General features: G+C 44.0%; 2 protein-coding genes across 4 annotated transcripts; both read left to right on the forward strand.

The window, feature by feature from the left end:
• The first annotated feature begins 55 nt into the window (after positions 1 to 55).
• LOC131877821 (thyroid hormone receptor alpha-like) lies at positions 56 to 5542 on the forward strand. The gene is made up of 5 exons (XM_059223622.1): positions 56 to 2346; positions 2412 to 2733; positions 2806 to 2955; positions 3037 to 3276; positions 5075 to 5542. The coding sequence occupies exons 1-5, from the start codon at positions 1352 to 1354 to the stop codon at positions 5336 to 5338; spliced, it is 1971 nt and encodes a 656-aa protein (XP_059079605.1). The 5' UTR covers positions 56 to 1351; the 3' UTR covers positions 5339 to 5542.
• An 8833-nt stretch (positions 5543 to 14375) lies between these two features.
• On the forward strand, positions 14376 to 16859 carry LOC131877898 (V-type proton ATPase 16 kDa proteolipid subunit c). 3 transcript variants are annotated; one of them, XM_059223728.1, is made up of 3 exons: positions 14376 to 14529; positions 15758 to 16030; positions 16120 to 16859. In XM_059223728.1, the coding sequence occupies exons 2-3, from the start codon at positions 15768 to 15770 to the stop codon at positions 16322 to 16324; spliced, it is 468 nt and encodes a 155-aa protein (XP_059079711.1). In that variant the 5' UTR covers positions 14376 to 14529; positions 15758 to 15767; the 3' UTR covers positions 16325 to 16859. The 3 variants fall into 3 exon arrangements, with proteins under 3 accessions (XP_059079711.1, XP_059079713.1, XP_059079712.1); XM_059223730.1 differs by lacking the exon at positions 14376 to 14529 and adding an exon at positions 14541 to 14655; XM_059223729.1 differs by lacking the exon at positions 14376 to 14529 and adding an exon at positions 15388 to 15530.
• The last annotated feature ends 1054 nt before the right edge of the window (positions 16860 to 17913 follow it).

The raw sequence follows: 17913 nt of genomic DNA on the forward strand, positions 1-17913 counted from the left end.
GGGGGGGGGGGGATTGGCTTGAAGTATGAGTGAGTGCGAGAGTGCGAGAGAGGCCTGCGACGAGAGTCTTCTTATCCTCTTAGAGCTTTTGATCCTGGAGGGATCGGGAGGGACTAACAACGACAACGACGACGACAACGACGACGACGACGTCACTAGCCCATTGTCGTTATTATATAATCACTTTTATCAAGCGTAAAGCCTTAGAGCAGCACCACTATCCCGCTTGGTCTGGTGAAGTGTATTTGTAGTAGGGGGGTCCAAATCCATGCCTTCTGGTTGTGGGCTCACAGGGCTTGGGTTAGTCTCTCTTGAGTGCATCCAATGCTGGAGGCAAGCAAGGACTCGCTTCCTCTTCGTGCATATGAGCTCCCATCGCTGACTGACTGACTGGCTGAGTAGCTGGCCAGCTGGCTGGCTTGTTGGATGACTGGCCAAGAAGCACACATGGTGGACGGGTAGCAACTAGAGACCAACACGTACGAGTACATACTCCGTACTACTGAATGGAGCTCATACATGTGGCTGGCTGGAGAGGTAGTTGTATGCGACAGGCAAGCAAGACTTTGTCCGTTCCTCCTACGGACCACGGTAGAGAGAAGATGGAATTTTGGTGAAAAACGCTCATCTTCAACACCGTCATGAGACTGGCTGAATTGATGTAGTTGCTGCTCCCGAGCCTCTTTGGACAAAATCCCACGAAGCCTGAGGAGAACTACTATTCCCGTGTACATACAAGTAGTAGATAGAGGGAACAGAACAAGTTGTTATTGTTGTTGCCGCTCAGGCGATCGGTTGTTGTTGTTGGGACTGGCAGAAGCAGTGGTATGGAGGAGGAGGTGCTGGAGGCACTGGTGGTAGCAACGGTGCTAATGTGGAGGATTCCACGGAGTTGGCCAAAGTCACGGACGGTGTTCTTCAAGAGGGGCATGAGCCCAAGTCGAAGTAGAGGGAATAATCACAAGACGATGCGGACGAACAAGTCGCCACGGGTATCTATCTGCAAGTCCGTATGTGCAGTCGAGTGTGTGTACTAGTGGATGGGTGAGTGTATGGACGGACAAGTGAGGGCTGCGACATCAAATTGGACGGACTCTCGCTATCGACAACGCTCAATTGTGGATGTTCAAATGATGATCATCAGGCTGGCGTTGGAGTAGATAACAACATCTCCACATCGATTCGGAGTGAACTTGAGTGATTTTTAGTGAAGGAGACAATCGGTTCCTTGATTTAAGTGGCATGACAGTTCAAGTCGTCTCTTGACAGCCTTTGGGACGTGTTCCAAAAGCTTTGAGAATACCCATCGTTCGTTCCTGAGAGTGCAGTAAAGTGATTGAATTGTTCAACGATGCAAGATTGCCGCGAAACCTTGCAGATTCAACGCCATGAGGAAGAGTTCTTAATGGCCCATCAACATGTGTCCACACCAATCTCACTTCCGGAGTTTCTTTCTCCATTCAACCAATCTCCAAGTTTGAGTGCCAGTTCCAGAAGCTCATATAGTTCTGATTTCGTGGGCAGTCCCGAGCAAAGCCACCGCTCATCTCCTCCGGAGCAAATGATTCGCAATGATGTTCAATATTCCAATGAAAACCTACTCTATGCCATTGACAATACCATGGTCAAACTTCAGAGTGACTCGGTCCCAACCGGGGGAACTTATTTTGAGCTCAAACCATACGAGCCAAATTTGTCAACGAGTTTAGAGAGTGGATACTTTGAAACAGTCACATCCTCGGCCTCTTTGGGGGACTTGCAGCAACTTTTCGAATCCGACGATCGGTCATCTATTCCAGGGTTGGTAAGTGAGCCATTGGGAGATCATCATCATCATCATCAACAACATCATCAACAACAAGAACAACAGCAACAACAGCAAGAACGAGTGACATGGACTTATCTGGAACCCGCGGAAACCCAAATAGCAGTGACTAACCAGTTTTCCGTGTGCGACAGTGAGCCATGGGACGTACAAATCGTCACACCTGTACAAACGCCGGCTCAGACTTCACTCTTAAGTCAAGAGTTTCCCCAACCACTGGCCATCAAGACCGAACCAGATGAGATTCTACCAATGTCGTTTACAGACGATCAGATTCAGCGATACCCAATACAATTGGTGAAACGAGAGCAATCGCAACCGGAACCCGATTCAACATTCCCTAGTCCTACCAAGCGTCCTCGTCATGACAGTGGATTCCCAACTCCTCTCGCTCCGATGGCTTCCGGGGATGGACCCCGCCTTTGTCATGTGTGCGGGGAAAAGGCCGGAAAACATAGCTACTACGGAGGGCAGGTGTGCCCCAGTTGCAGGGCCTTTTTTCGACGATCCGTTCAAAGCAAGTAAGTTGAAACCCTCCAATTGTAAGGCGTTGCCATATTATCCTATGGAAAATGGGTCATTTTAGGTACAGTGACGTCTACACTTGCTCCAAGACGGGGAGTTGCCCCATCACTCTGAAAACGCGCAAGAATTGCCAGTATTGTCGGTTTCAGCTCTGTGAACGGGCTGGAATGAAACGGAGCTGGGTGTTGGCGGACGGAGATCGAAAAAAAAAGTTGGACCCCAAGGAGACTGTCAAGCAGGATACTCCCCACACGCCAACCATTCTTGAAGATAGCCATGACGGCGATCGCCTCCCCTTGAGCGACACCGAAGTTTCCAGGATTGACAACTTCTTTCATCAAATGACAACCATCAAATCCAGTCCCATTCCTCTGGAATCGAACGTAAACTCATTGGAACGAGGGAATATTCTGGCAGATGCTGGTCATAAGCACGTTTTCTCATTTTGTGTTTAGGTTGTGGAAGAAATTGCTCAATTGGTCAAGTACAAAGAAAAGGTTCTCTCCGAATCCACCAGAAAAGCTTTAAAACACGTCATGACAACGAGGTTGCGATCCTTTGCCTTGGCTTTGGATGAAATACGGGTGCTTGAAAGCGCAGAGAGGGTAAAAGATAAACAGCCTTCATGAACATTTGCATGGGTTTTAGTTGACATTGGCTTATGATCATCTCTAATTCGACTTCAGGATATACTTTTGGATTGCAACCTGGAAGCCATGCTGAAGCTGTTACTCTCTAATTTCTTGAGGACCCAGACCAATTGGGTAAATCAAGTGGAGACAGTTCTTGGACCATCGGATGTCATAAAGCTATCCCAACAAGTCAATGATTTGACAATCGATTCGGCTCATGGAGTGGAATATGGCCAAGTGTTCCCCAATACTCAATCTCCTTGGGACGACCAGCACCGTCACTTGATGGAAAAGGTGAGTAAATCTAAATATGAGCGTTGGTTTACCTGCACTTGGCAAGTGAAACTTATGAATGAATAACACTAACGTGCTCCGTCATACTTTTATCGAGATCAGAAAAGCTCCCAAAGCTGACAAAACTCAACAAGAGAACCGAAAAATCATTTGGCCAAACTGGAAAAGTTACGTCACGACGAAACTGCAATTCTTTTTAACTGGCATCAATTTTCCTTCATTACGAATACCGCCACCATGACGTCCTTCCGTCCGTCCGTCCGTCCGTCCGTCCATCCTTTTTCCCCGTCGCTCGTCGGCCGGTCCCTACATGCACTCATTGGTCATGTGTATGGGCTGAAATACATCCCTTACACACATACTAGTGCTCGGGCAAGTCCTTTGATTTTTGTACTCTTTGCCGGACTCGAGTACTTTACGGGACTCAAGTCAAACAAAAGGACTCTAATTGCGAACTTTAAAGCAAAAAAACGGACTAGTTTTTCTGATGAGTACGGACTCGAATTCTTTCTAAAAGACACGAGTCCGGTCAGTTTCTCCATAATCGAGTTAAAGGCTCGAATGGACTCGGACTCGAGTCCAGACTCGCCCCAGTACTAATACATACATATACGTAGAGTACGAAATGGATGCTGTCCGGGATGCGGTTCTGGCTTCAGAGTTCTTGCTCTACAGATCTGACGTATTTAGATTGGGACAGAGATCGAGTGAGGGATTTGCCATGAAATCATATCAGGACGATTTTGACTTATTCATCTGCTACTAGTCCCGTCATATTGGTGGTGTTGGTGGTGTTATTGTCGTTGTTGTCGTTGTTGAACGGCGAACAATTCCATGATGGGTAGTGAATGAATTGAGCGCTTGTGCTTGTGCAAAGTCATTGCTTGAAATTTTGATGTGTGGAACCTGTGGTAGTGAACGGAGAGAGGGATAATGAGATTTGCCAATTGAATAAGAGAACAATAATTATGGACGGATGGCTGTGGCGAAAAAGATTTGTTATCCCTACCTTTTAACCATTTCAATGGAGCGGATAAAGTTTTCGTCATTCAAAGGAATGAATTTCAGTAATTTAGCACACGGCGAGTCGTATTGTACATGTTTGCACTTAAAACCTCCGTATTCTCCAGAGCTTTGCGATGTATATTTATGCGACATTATCGCATTATGCGACATTATGACAATGAAGTGGTCAATCAAAAGCCTCTGGGGATAGTTATTGATGAATGAATTGGCCCATTAAATGCATGGAAATCTTGGAAATCTCTCCTCGCCAAGAGGAACCCCAGTAGGTATATTCTGGAACAACGCAGTGCAGCACTGTTCCATTTTTTTACGCTCAAACGTTCATAAGAATGGCAAAGATACCTCTTTTACTCGTAGTCCAAAACGCTATTATTGTTTTGTTTATTTGTTCGTTTGTTACGAAGTCAGATGGTAGCTCTCTCGTCCGGCTTGTCATCTGTTTATGGGTGTCCCAATTAAGATATATTCCCGCTTCGGTGTCACAGCCAACATTAATTATTACCTCACCCTCGGGAATGGCCGCAGGTTCGCCCATTTAAGCTGTTAAAGCAACATCTTATGCTGTAATTTAGATACTGCAAAGAGACTTGAACTGGGCTAGCCTGGGATCGAACCAGGGGCTCGCTCATTGGAAAGCGGATGGCAAAAAGGTACCGCATCTAGCATTCGTCCAAAACGATATTGGAATCTCCCAAGTTCTCTTGAAATTATCTTGAATGCAATTGAGTTTTCGAACAAAGCTCTGCGTGACTTGACACTTTTGATTTTCTAGGTTTGCAAGTGGATGCAAACAAGCCAGGATGATGGGACAGGATTTTGTCTCCTAAGTTTGGTGCTCCTCTTTTCCGTGGATAGGATTCCAAGCGCCCTGAGAAGCCGTCAGATTTGCGAAAATCAACAGCTCGAATTCCTAGTGCTTCTCAAGAAGTATTTGCAATCTAAACATGGGAAACATGTCGGCAGCAAGTATTTCGCCGGAGCCATTCAAGTTCTTATGGACTGCCGAGACCTTCAGGAACTCAGTGCGAAAATTTGACTCAGGGGCCATTTGACATCGTCCCGCCATCATCACATTACCACCTTAATGTTATATCCTCACCTTTTACACTATTCGATATGGTTCGTTGGTGGTCGATTGGTTTAACGCTGGAGAAAGAAATACATATGGAATACTCTAAATATTTTGGATAATATACGTAACTTGACGTACATTGCTACCAATAAACCACATGACAACCCAGCCCATTAGTCTGCGAATATATACTCTGGGAAAAGGGAAGTATGCCAATTAGAGTAAATTAAGGGTCACTTTAGGTGACTTCTGAAAGATTTGTTTGATTCGTTTATGATCTGGCCCTAACTTTTGTAGCAATGCCTCGTAATGAAAACTTTGCATGTAACTTGATTAGGCAAATCTGTGAACAAGGAGAAACAGTTTTAGAACGGCAAGAAATATTACATTCTTTTTGTAGCCGAAGTTCTAGGGTCAGAAGCAAAGGGCAGTGGAGCTGACCATCACATCGTCTCTCCATGGTACCGATATGTGTGTCATAGTCCGTGTCAGATTGGCTCTCCGTCTGTGGGTGTGGTGTGGTTGGCGTCTAGAAGTATCCTTGAGAAAGGTCGAGGAGGAGAATCGAACCAAGGACGTCTCTCGTGCTGCGAAACTGCACTCAGCACTAAGTCACGTCTCCCAGGTCTCAACGGGAATCTATTTTTTTTGGTCTGCGTCAAATGCATGTTTTGCATGATTCGCGATAAATATGAATAAGATAAAAAAATTGCAACATACCAATCCAGAACCAAATGCTTAATAAATCAAATAGATTAATGCCTCCATAGAGATTTTTAGACCATGGAACCAAAGGCTTTGATCTCATTGTGTTTTGCGGTTGTTCACAACAACATTCAAGGAGAAGTTTTGGGGGCAACCCAACCTTCGATTTTTGTTCTACGCTTAGCTGCATAGGTCAATTTTCTGCAATTTTGTGAAACCATTAACTGGATGGGACCAGCATTAAATCATTACTAATATTTTCCTAAAGATTTAAATTGGAAGCTTTTATAATTTTTTTGATCACACCCATCCACTACTAGCCTGTGGGATGGACCAATCAAGTGCTGGGGCTCTAGTAGGAATAAGCAGCCGTCATCTCAACCTCATTTTCAAGTCGCTCACCCGCTTTCAGTACTTCTTACTTCCTTCCGCCCTCCCACCTTCACCCTCACATCCTTTAACCTCTCTCCTACCAAAACCTTTCTCGCCCCACCCACATCGCTGGACGCCATGAGCCCAACGCTCATTTAGATATGCTTAGGCTGCTGACAGAGTTCCTCCCCTTTCTCCTTTTCCTCAAAGGTTCCCTCGCCCTTCACCTACGATGATTTTTGTCCAAAAGCAGGATTTCTTAAGGTTAGTGGCCCTAGTCAAAGATTTGATGGACTAGACCTAGTAATCCGTCAAAATATATTGAGTAAATAAAAGAAGTATCTGGGGTGTTCGCCTGTGTTTAAGAGTGAAATTTAAACGTTTATAATCAATACTAAGTGAAAAGAATGGACCCGGTGGTCCCTGGGACCTCTGGGTACACAAACAAGGAAGTGCCGACACCTTTATCGAGTGAGTGAGGGTGAGAAAGGATGAGAATCGGTGACCAACTCAATTCATAAATCGTACGCGAAGGAAAACTTTTCCAAATGTCGATTTGGACCTTGAGTGCCTCGCTCAACGACAAGGAAGAAATTCTTTCTCAGACTGTCTTGGTGGACTTCTTGTTCCAGAAGATAATGCAACGTAGGGCTGGGATCAAATGCCTAGTAGTGGTTGCAAACGGAAACAAGGTAGTCAAGATAGAGACTAAAGAATCGGTCGAGGTTGCTGACCGGTATGCCAACAAATATGAAATTTCGTAGAACTTATTTGGAAAAAAGTGTGGTAAGAGGAGCATGTGGGTCGACCGTTTTCAGAATTTTGGGTGTTTGAAGCGAGATTTCTGATGAGATTCTCATCGTAGAGTAAAGTCAACTTGCGAAAATCACGTCAAGGATGGGATGGGACAGATTTGGCGAAAGAGTCGACCCACGATTAAAGGGGTGGACAAACGGAAATCTTAGTATCATGGTTGTGCCAGAAAAAGTCCCCTTGGTATCCTCACGCTCCCCGGGCTCGGTTTTGGTAACCTTTAAAACTAAATTCTTCGCTTGTAACGTTTGAATTCATCCATGTCTTGCTGACCATGAACATGTCAGGGCATTCTGTTACCATTATAGTTTGGATTAAAACTGTTGATCAGATCGGACAAGGTCTCCGAATCCGATCCAAAAAAAATTTCCAAAAAAAATCCGAATCCGAAGTTTTTCTTGGATCCGAATTCGAGATATACTTGCTCAATCCGACTATAAAATATTTCTGTTTTAGAGCTTGCTGAGAACAGACGCATTTTAGTTTGCTCTTGTTCTTCTCTCCCAGGAATTTTGAACCAATTTGTCCCTTCCCCTGTTGCTCCTTGGTTGCTGTACAAATGTAGTGTTCGTGGTGTTTGTGCGTGGGTGAATAAATGGCAATAATGGCCATTTATTCACTCAATTAGGTTGGGTTTTTCGCGGCTCTTTGGTAAGACATAATTACTTCAAAGCCTATTAAGTTTATTGCTCATTCGTGTTTATGTTTAGTTTGAGCAGTTTTTCTCTGTTGTGTTGTAGTATATTTACAGGGCGGGCGTGCAAAAATGTCCGGTTCGACTTTAACGACATTCGGATTAACGCAATTGTTTAACTGATTTGATAATTAAGAAGTGACAAAAATACAGTTTCCTTATTGTACTAATTTGGTCCTTATTATTCATGGTGCCCATCACTGGCTGTAATGATGGCATCAATACGGGGCCAGCATCTGGAAAAAGCCTTCTTGATGATTGTGGTGAAGAGGGGGGGCTAGATGTTCTTTGCCCAGAATGCCGCAATGTCCATTGATGTTGATGGTAGGGTCCTTGCAGATATGATCTTCAATGGTCTTGAGGAAGCTTTCGTCTAGTATGTCCTTTTTACCGGAAGCAGCCATGTCCTGAAGAAGGAAAAGGCTGTCAGTTTGACCACCCTAAACGGTTTCAAAAGCTTTTTAAGTTCGGCCTTGAGAAGTAAAAAGGGAAGAAGGAATGTTCAAAGGTAGTTTGTCTTTTATTCCACCCATACATGTGCCGTCAGTCCACGAGACCTAAGACGTGCTTAAACGTACAGTGCACCTCTGCCAATGTAGAGGGGCACAAAGGAGGCAAAGGTACAGACAAGTTCAGTCTCGTAGTTTTAGAGCTGACCCTAATCTGAAACCTAATTCCGCCCCACCCCCCTACCTTAACCCATTTAGCTTCCTCCCTCCCACTCCTCCACCTACCTCCCATCCTCTCTCCTACTTCCCTCCTCTTCCCATAAATATCCAATCCACCCCCATTCCTATGAAAAACCTCCTTCCTTGTCCCACCCCTATTCCAAAAATACGTTCATATCCAAATGCAGCTGCCCACCCTATTTCTCAAACCCAACAATCCTCATGAGCTCACGCTTTGCATCCAGTAACACATAGCTTTGTTGACAAGCGGTATTTTTTACGGTTGGAGAGGATGGTCCAAGACCTTGTGAACTTGGTCCGTCAAAAGAAAGGCCCGTAAAGGGGCTATATTTGAACGTGCATTGTCTGATTTCTAAAAAAGAAAGCACAAAGGTTAAGAGTTTAGAAGAATTAGCCATTGAGAGAGAGAGATTTCATTCATCTCAATTGCAAAAACTTGGCTTCGACCAGGGGTCTTAGATGAAGAACTGACCATAGTTGGTTTCAACTTAGTTCATTGTGATAGGGTACGTCCTGAAACCCCATTTTCCCACATGGGGGCGTATGCCTATATGTTAAGAAAATATTTGCACAATAGTCATGTACAAATGTCAAATGGAGAAGTAGAGGTCTTAGTTTGTCATATCAGAGGGCTTGATGTGTCTATTGTAACAATGTATAGAGTGTAATGCGGATCGGATTTCAGCTGTGTCAGTCAGACTGCGCCACAATCGCGGCAAGAACTACTATGAATTTAGCACATCCAGTGCTTCCAATTTTTCATTGACACAATTGTTCCTTGTCTTAGGAAATCGTTCGAAAATTATTTCAAACCATTTAAGATTAAACATTCACTTGAAAAAGACGACATTACATGGCAAGTGACAAAACCATGCAGAAATGCATGGTTTTGAATGTTCTATTATATATAATTCTATCATAGTGGCTCTAGCGAAAACAATATTTGGTGCCAACATTTTGTCATCAGTAAGAAGGGTGGTGGCACTTTCTTCATGGTAGAACCAGAGGGCGCAGTAGTATGAAACCCCAAAGCTTTACACTTCTCTATAGGCCCCCCTTCTTCTTCAGTTAACTCTTTCATGTCAGCTCTCAAGTTCCGATAGGCGGTGTCGTGGTCCGTATCAGAATGGTTCTCCGTCTGAGGGCGTGGTTAATCGTTTCCATGAGAAAAGTCGGGCAGGAGAATCGAACCAGGGACCCCTCTAACACTAGGAAGCTGCGCTAACCTCTGCATTGCGTCTCCTCCGAAGCACGCAGTTCCTTTGTAGGGGTTTTAGAGGAGGCTAGTCCCGACGGGTATATTCCCATTTCGAAATTGACATCTCAGTTGTTCGAAAAGCTGGAGGAGTTTGCGATCTAGCGCAACTTCTCTCAGCATGTTGGGTTAGCCACCAGAGCAAATAACCTTCTGGACTTGGTCTTTTCCAATGACCCTGACCCTCACGTAATTCAGGGTAAGATTAAGGTCTTTATCGAAAATGACTAATTACAAACTGAGAGTAAGGTGGTTCAAGAGATCAAGTCGAATCCGAGGGCTTTTTTCTCTTATGCAAACTCTAAGAGAAAGATGAAACATCCTGTTGGGCCTTTTGAGGTTGATGGGGAAGACGTTAGCAATGGAGAGGCTATGGCTAACATGCTAGGAGATCAGTTCTCTAGTGAGTTTTCAACCCCACTGAGTTTGGAAGCGACAGCTCATTTTTCTAATGACGAGTCTTTTGAGATTGATGACGTTAGTCCAATTGAGCAATTTGATGATTTTATAATTACAGATCAAGATGCTTTAGTGGCCATCAGGGAATTAAGGCTTTCAAGTTATCCTGGTTCTGATGGTGTGACATCTGGTGGATGGATGGATGCTCACTGGTTCTTGCTCACTGTTTTTTCGTACCTGATGTGCTGCACCTTGGATCAAGGCAAGTTTCCCTCTTCTCTTAAGTAAGCTCACCATGTTCCAATTTTTAAAGGCCTGTTGAGATTGATGACGTTAGTCCAATTGAGCAATTCTCAATTGTAAAAGAAGCTTTATTCATGATAGGAAGCAAATTTTTAAGGTCGAGGGATCCCTTAGTGACATACATGATGTCAAATCGGGTGTTCTCCAGGGCTCCATGTTAGGGCCCCTCATTTTTATAATATTCGCTGCCCGTCTTCAATAACTTACAATTACTGCCAGTCTCTGTTTGATGCTGACGACACTATAGTAAGTTAGTTTCTGGTAGGAATGGTCAAGATTCCACTAGCCTTGCAAAGGACCTAGAAAGAATCTACTCTTGGGTTACTGAGAGTAATAAGGCTCTGAACGGAATGAAATTCAGCTCAACGACCTTTGGGTCAATGCCTTTGAATACTCCACTTGTGAATAATGGAGGAAAAATTATCGAGCAGGTCTCATGTATGAAAGATTTAGGTGAAGTCCTCCAAAATAATGAAAAGTTAGATGAGCAAATCAAGTTAAAGGTGGATAAAGCTTTTCAAATGTGTCGTTGGATATATCGCACGTTTAAGTTCAGAGATAGAATCACGATGCTAACTCTGTACAAGTCGATTGTTCAGCCACATTTATTAGTTTATTGCGTCCTAAGATCGTGATCGGCAATGGCCCGCCTTTTTTGAAAAACTGACGCTCAATTGAAAATATCCTGAAATGTAAAATTGGTCAACAAGTACAATTTTCATAATCTTGTTTTCAGATTTGCGCTTTTAAAGTCCAAGGAAATTCATTTCTTCAAAACCGTTACACCCGTTTAGGAGGAAAGCGACATTTTGACAGAGATTGATCGAGGTTGTACGTTCAGGAAAATATTGTTCCGTGAGTAAGATTGGGCAAGAAAACAGTGAATATTCCGAGGGTGAGCGATGCTAAAATACGTAAAAAGACAATGGAAATGATGACATCCAGTTAAAAGGCATAGTTTTCAGATGCTCCACTGACGTCTCATCTTTTATGGAGCATGGTGGTCCAATTGAGTATTGATGGAACATCTTTCTAGATGTATGCTATTATAACTGACTTGCGTATGACTCGTCAACTTAGTAAGAGAGTAGATGGAGACCTGGACATTTCGGATGAGAAAGACGCCCAAGTTCTGTCGCAGCCCCTTCCTGGATCTTGCATTACAAAAACCAAATTCTATGAATTCGTTCAAACTTCGGGCCTAAGACTCATTTTTTTTCGTTTAAAAAATTGGGCTCTGGTTTGCAAAAGGTTGAACAGGTCCAAAGATGTGTCACTAGGAACATCACAGGATGAGAGAGGTCTCGTATTGGGAGAGGTTAAAAGAGTTGGGACTGTACAGTATGCAGAGAAGGTAAGAAAGGTTTCTGATAATTTACATTTTCCAAAGTCTTATGAGCTTTGGCCCAACCCTGGTTTTAGGTCCAATGAGGGCTTTCAAGTTGGCGTCATCAATTTCCGAGGACATCGCCATCTACCCTTCAAAGGGACGGTTTCTTAAAAAGTGGCTTGCTTAAGATTGAAATTTGTAGTGGTGTTTCCCGTTTCTCGCTACTTTTCCTAAGGTTTATGACCCAATATTTTATGGTTTTCCCCATCAAGACCATAGTTTTCCAAAGAAATTGTGTTTTGGCTTCAAGCAGTCCTAGTGCGTAACATTTGAAGACTTTGCGTCAATATTTTTCAACATTATGCTTTGAATCTTGACATAATTGTTCAAAATGTTTTGCATCATAATGCTTTGAGGAGTCAAGATTGGGATCTTGGATGGGGTAATGATTGTTGAAGGTTTAAAACCATGTTGCAAAAGTCATGCTTGAAAACAGTATTAGACTTAGTCAAGTTGGTAAAGCTTCCCTGTTAGAAATCCATGCCTTAAATCATGGAAATGTGGGGCTAGTCTGGGAAAAAGGAAAGCTTTTTCCCTTTATGGGGGCTTCCTTATCCTTTGAATGCTCTGCCTTACTTGCCTCGTTGGATTTAACCTGCCACATTCTGTGACTCAGAGCTTGACTCTTTGATCGTGGGACAACAGAACCATCAGAAAAGCACTATTTGGGCTAGCTTATAGTCCTCTTCTCTTCTATTTTGGGTCTCCATACAATTAGCTTTCCTCTAATTTTGGTAGGGAATGCATAGGCCTTATTGATCCCATGGCATCTTTCAAGTCTGACTTGGACAAATCCTACATTCAAGGACTAACTTGGTCTGCCAACTCAAATTTGTTGGTAGACCAAATATCATATAATAATGATTAGAAGGTATAAAATAGACGAATTATACTCTTTCATTTGAATAGTACCAGGGATTGCATTCTCTATAGCGTTTAGAAAAGCCTGTGAAAAACGAAACCAATCAAAAACAACACTACTTACTCTAGGCCAAATTCTTGACATAATTTGAATTATTATAAAAAAAAGCATCACTTTGATCACCCAATCCCTTGCAAAAAGGCATTTAAGGAATAGGCTGGACTAAGCCACCATAGTAGTAAAAGGGGGGAGGTGTAACGTAAGTTTCAACAATTTCGGTGTCCAACCTCTCTTTCATATGATCACATGCACAACACGTCTTTGAGACAAGTATGAAATTACTCATGAGTACAATATGAAATATGTCGTTGGTGGTCGCTATCCCGAGGTATTTTGTAACATTAAAATACTCCCCCATAAAGACGGTCTTTTTGGGAAATGTATTAATGATGAAAACGTAAAAATGGCAGAGAGTGACCAACTGTCTCGCAAAAGAAGAAAAACGGCTTCATTTAACAATTTATAAATCGATTCAAATGTCGACATTTGTGACAAAGAAGACCAATTCCCCCTCACCGAATTGGTGATTCACATTTGTAATCCCGTTCGTATCGATAATCATGATTAATGTAGTTTCATGATCATACTTGTATGCCAATTCTAATCAAAGGTTGTGGATCATTCTCTTTTGGGGTCATTTCACTAGATTTGACTGGTCACGATCTCGCCTTTTCTGCCTAGGAATTCACGTGTTGTTTCCGAGACCGTGACTTCTTAGCCTGATCCGCCAGGCCATTTTATGTCAGGCTGGTTGCGCTTTCCAGTCTTGTCACATGATCCGAGGCGGAGTTTCAGGCGACGAACAAGCCGCTGGGAAATGCTGGAACAGTCACGATAACCCGAATAGGCGCTTTAGTGCCGCGGAAAAATATAAAGTTGATCCATTTTTGGTATTGGCTGACCCAGTTTAATAATATTGTGAAATGGCAGTTTTCTAGCAAAATATTGACATGTTTGCTTAGGGTGCTGACATTCATTTTTTGAAGAATCAAACTATGAACTGGTTGGAGAACATTGTTTACTTGCTAAAGCATGCATCAATCTCATAATTATTGCATATCAGGGACTGCAACGGATTCATATCCTCCTATTATTTAAAAAAGAAAGGCTTGGTCCGTAATCTTCGATTGAATTCGTACCTTGCGCCACATATCTATCATCATCAATGCTCAGCCAACGCCTTAGCTGTCACTCTGGACCTTGTATAAGTAAAGATGGCACAAATGAATATGAACACTCGGATAAGACGATAGATGCAAAGCTCTTGAATTACTTGATTGCATTTTCGTCAATGCCTTGTTCTCATGGCTCTGGTAAGAAATATATCTTAAGTCCCTGTTGTATGTCGATCTCCGTATTACGGCATCCCTCACCTTTTCAGAGTTTTGACCCAAGGTAAGTTCGGGCCGATTCAGCATCACTATGTACAGCTGTGAGACTGGAGGCTAGGGTAGAAGGAGAGAGGCGAGGACGAGTTCAGTCTAGTGTTGTACAGTGACAGTGGCGAACGCCAAGAGACCACTTACTCGAGCATATCGCCTGACGCTGACATTTGGGAGGACTTTTCTTCGGTGATAAAGACCTTCGATTGTTCCGGAATCGCCTTGAAACACGTAAGCCAGCCACGCCTTTGGGGCCTCAGATCTGTCCATCTCATCGGGGATGTGGAAGAATAACTTTTGAGTCCGTGTTCCGCCAGGTGGAAGCGCCGCTTAACTGCGTTTCTGAAGGAGGCATACGTACGTAGTGGGTGGGTGGGTGGGTGGGTTTTTGAGTCACATGACTCACTTAATCGTAAACAGGGAATGAAGATCGGTCCTTTGTCTGTACAAGAGTTTGACGTTCAATAGAAGCTGTCCGGTTCATTATTTTTTGTTGTTAAAGCCATGGCCTTGGCGGAGAAAATGTACAAATGGATTGAGGATCATAGAAGGGTAGAGAGCGAGACACAGAGAGAGGCAGTGATGGTAGTGGTGGTAGTGGTAATGGAGCGATGATGCTAGGGCTCTTGCCAGACGGCGACGGGCCAGACGCCCCCACGGGCGCTCCACCATGAAAAGGCCTCATATGATGATCAGTATGATGTCAGGGGCCAGGCACAGGAGAAAAGGCCAAACAGGACAGGCTTGCGCCAAGGCTCTTGGACTGTTGGGTTGAATGCGGCCTTGAAAGACTAACGCGAATGGAGTCAAGGCAGGCTGATGAGGCGGCCGACGTGGCCAAATCTAAGGTTGAGGGGGACGGATAGGAACTTTGGGCCTTGGATATGGGTGAGAAATCGACGCTAAGGCTGGAGGGCTGTTGGATTGAAATTGGAGAAACCGCTGAAGAAGAGAAGGAGGAGGAAGGGGAGTAGCGAGAGAGAGCGATTGAGCGATCGAGCGAACTGGGAGGGTGGACGAGCAGTACCGAGAGTCCATCGATCCAGCTGGTTGGGGCACCAAGGGAGGAAGGAAGGAAAGAAGAGGAAGGCTTTCCCTTCGACACTCGGGATCCTTGTAGCTCAGCACGGGTCAAGAAGTATCACTATTTTTCCGAAATTAAACCCGAAAACCCAACGGAATCTTTTTATCAGCTATTCTCTTCGCGTGGTTAACATCGAAATTTATTGAGGGTCAGTATCTCGCGGGGACTAACTTGTCCTTAGGCAGTGGTCTGTTGGTTATAGATAGCCAACATTAGCATATGGATCGGTGCGGGCTAGAAGTGAAGCTCAATCCGTAACAGTCTACTACTAACCAGAATTTTGGGGTAAACCCTTCTTGGCCATTCAGGACACATCGCATCCTCCCCCTCCCCCTTACAAGAGTCGTTGTTTTAAAAAAGCCGTTTCTCTTCCAGAGTGACGACCATGAGTGAGGACGCTCCAATCTATTCGCCCTTCTTTGGCGTGATGGGTGCTGCGGCTGCCATGGTCTTCAGTGCCATGGGAGCGGCCTACGGAACTGCCAAGTCGGGCACCGGTATTGCGGCCATGTCTGTCATGCGACCCGAGCTCATTATGAAATCCATTATTCCCGTGGTCATGGCTGGTATTCTCGCCATTTACGGCGTAGTGGTGGCTGTGCTCATCGCTGGACAACTCAAGCCCCCACCAGAGTATACGTTGTACAAGTAAGTTGACTCGTCATTCCTGCTTTTAGGGTACACTCGTTCTATATGGTGGTTAAACATTTGAAAACATGATGATCTTACCTTTTCAGGGGTTTCGTTCATTTGGGCGCTGGTTTGGCTGTGGGTTTGTCCGCCTTGGCGGCCGGCTATGCCATAGGCATTGTGGGCGATGCCGGTGTTAGAGGCACCGCCCAGCAGCCTCGGCTCTTCGTGGGTATGATATTGATCCTGATTTTCGCGGAGGTCCTGGGCTTGTACGGACTGATTGTGGCCATTTATCTCTACGCGAAATAAATCTGCTCGATCCCGGATCGAGATCTGTCTGTCAGTATGAATGACCACCCGCGTAACTGATTCGCTTCAGTGCAATTAATCATCTTAGGATCAAGAAATAAACTTTTGTCTGAGCGGGAATGAATGCCAATGTTATTCCATTGATCTGTTATTACGCCGATTGATTGTGTCTTGCTACTGTACTACTACTCCAACTACCACGATTATTGTCCTGGCACGAGAACTTTGCATCGACCAGGTCATGATTTCCCCGTTCTTTTCCACTATTTGTTTTTAGACTTGACTCTTAGTTCTGACCTATTGCCAATTGACCGAATGTACTCCTGAGAATCGTAATTAGCAACCCACTTTTATGATAACTACAACGCCCCTCTCTCGCTCCTCTGAGTCGAGTTATTCTAAATTGAGCAAACATTCCACCAATTTCTTTGTTGTAGCAGTTTATTCGATCATCCACTATTTATATTGTCAGTTCGCAGAATTGTATTTGATGGTTACTCCAAAACAATAAAGTCAATTTTCATATTGGATTAAACCCTCTTGAAGGATTCTGATTAAGTATCGTAAGCTCAACAACGGTGCACTAAAAATGCTAGAAAATGGGATCGACGGGCCATTTTCTCCCTGACACCCTCCTCGAGGGGCCCCTCCTTTGCAGTGCCTTTTCTGTAGTTGACTTGCCCCATTTCAGGGCAGGAAGGGGTTTGCGGGCATATTAACTACATACATCAATTGCTTTAAGTACTAGATGGGTCGCCGGTTCGATTCTCTTCGCCCACCTTTCCCTAGGAAACCTTTGGAAAATAACCCACTCTAGTAGACGGTGAACCAATCTGATACGGTCTAAAACACCACATATATAAGATAAGTGCATTCGAACAATTGGCTTACTTCGTTGGTCGGATAAGACTCGTACTTACAACTCGACCACAAACCGACTTATGTCAAAAAAGTATTACATCTTTAACGACGACGTTCCCAAGTTTCTTCGGCATCTTGGTGATGAAATCAACCATAAACACTTTTTTGACCTAAGCCGCTATCAACTCGCCGCTTTATTTTTTTGGGTACCGGGTGTTAGGGTCGGAGGGTGCCCATCGCCCGGCCAGCGGAGACAGACATCACATCATCCATACTCAAATTCAAATATGCAGTTTCCATGTCCGGTATCAGATTGGTTCTCCGTCTGTGAGTGTAGCTAGGGTCTAAAAGTTTCCTTGAGATAGGTTGGGGAGGAGAATTGAACGAGAGACCTCTCTCATCCAAGGAGAGTACGCCAACCACTACACCAATTCTTCTCCCTGAATTTGCCATTAAACCCAAAGTATTTCCTCCCTGCGGACTTCTTTACTGCCACTGGCGATAAAATTCCCAACCATCACAATCAGAAAGATTATATGTCTTATTGTGTTTCAAATTCATGTAATATTTGATCCACAAACGAATTAAGTTAGCGGATCGAGCAAGTCCAAATCTGCCATAAATCCTGCTACAGGATCAACAAAGCCTGCCTATTCTTTACGATTAGAGGTGACTAGTCCTCTACTTACAAGCAAGTCCAAATCTGACTTAAATCCTGTTACTGGATC

This window comes from Tigriopus californicus, chromosome 3 (assembly GCF_007210705.1).
Source record: "Tigriopus californicus strain San Diego chromosome 3, Tcal_SD_v2.1, whole genome shotgun sequence".
Taxonomy (NCBI): Eukaryota; Metazoa; Arthropoda; class Copepoda; order Harpacticoida; family Harpacticidae; genus Tigriopus; species Tigriopus californicus.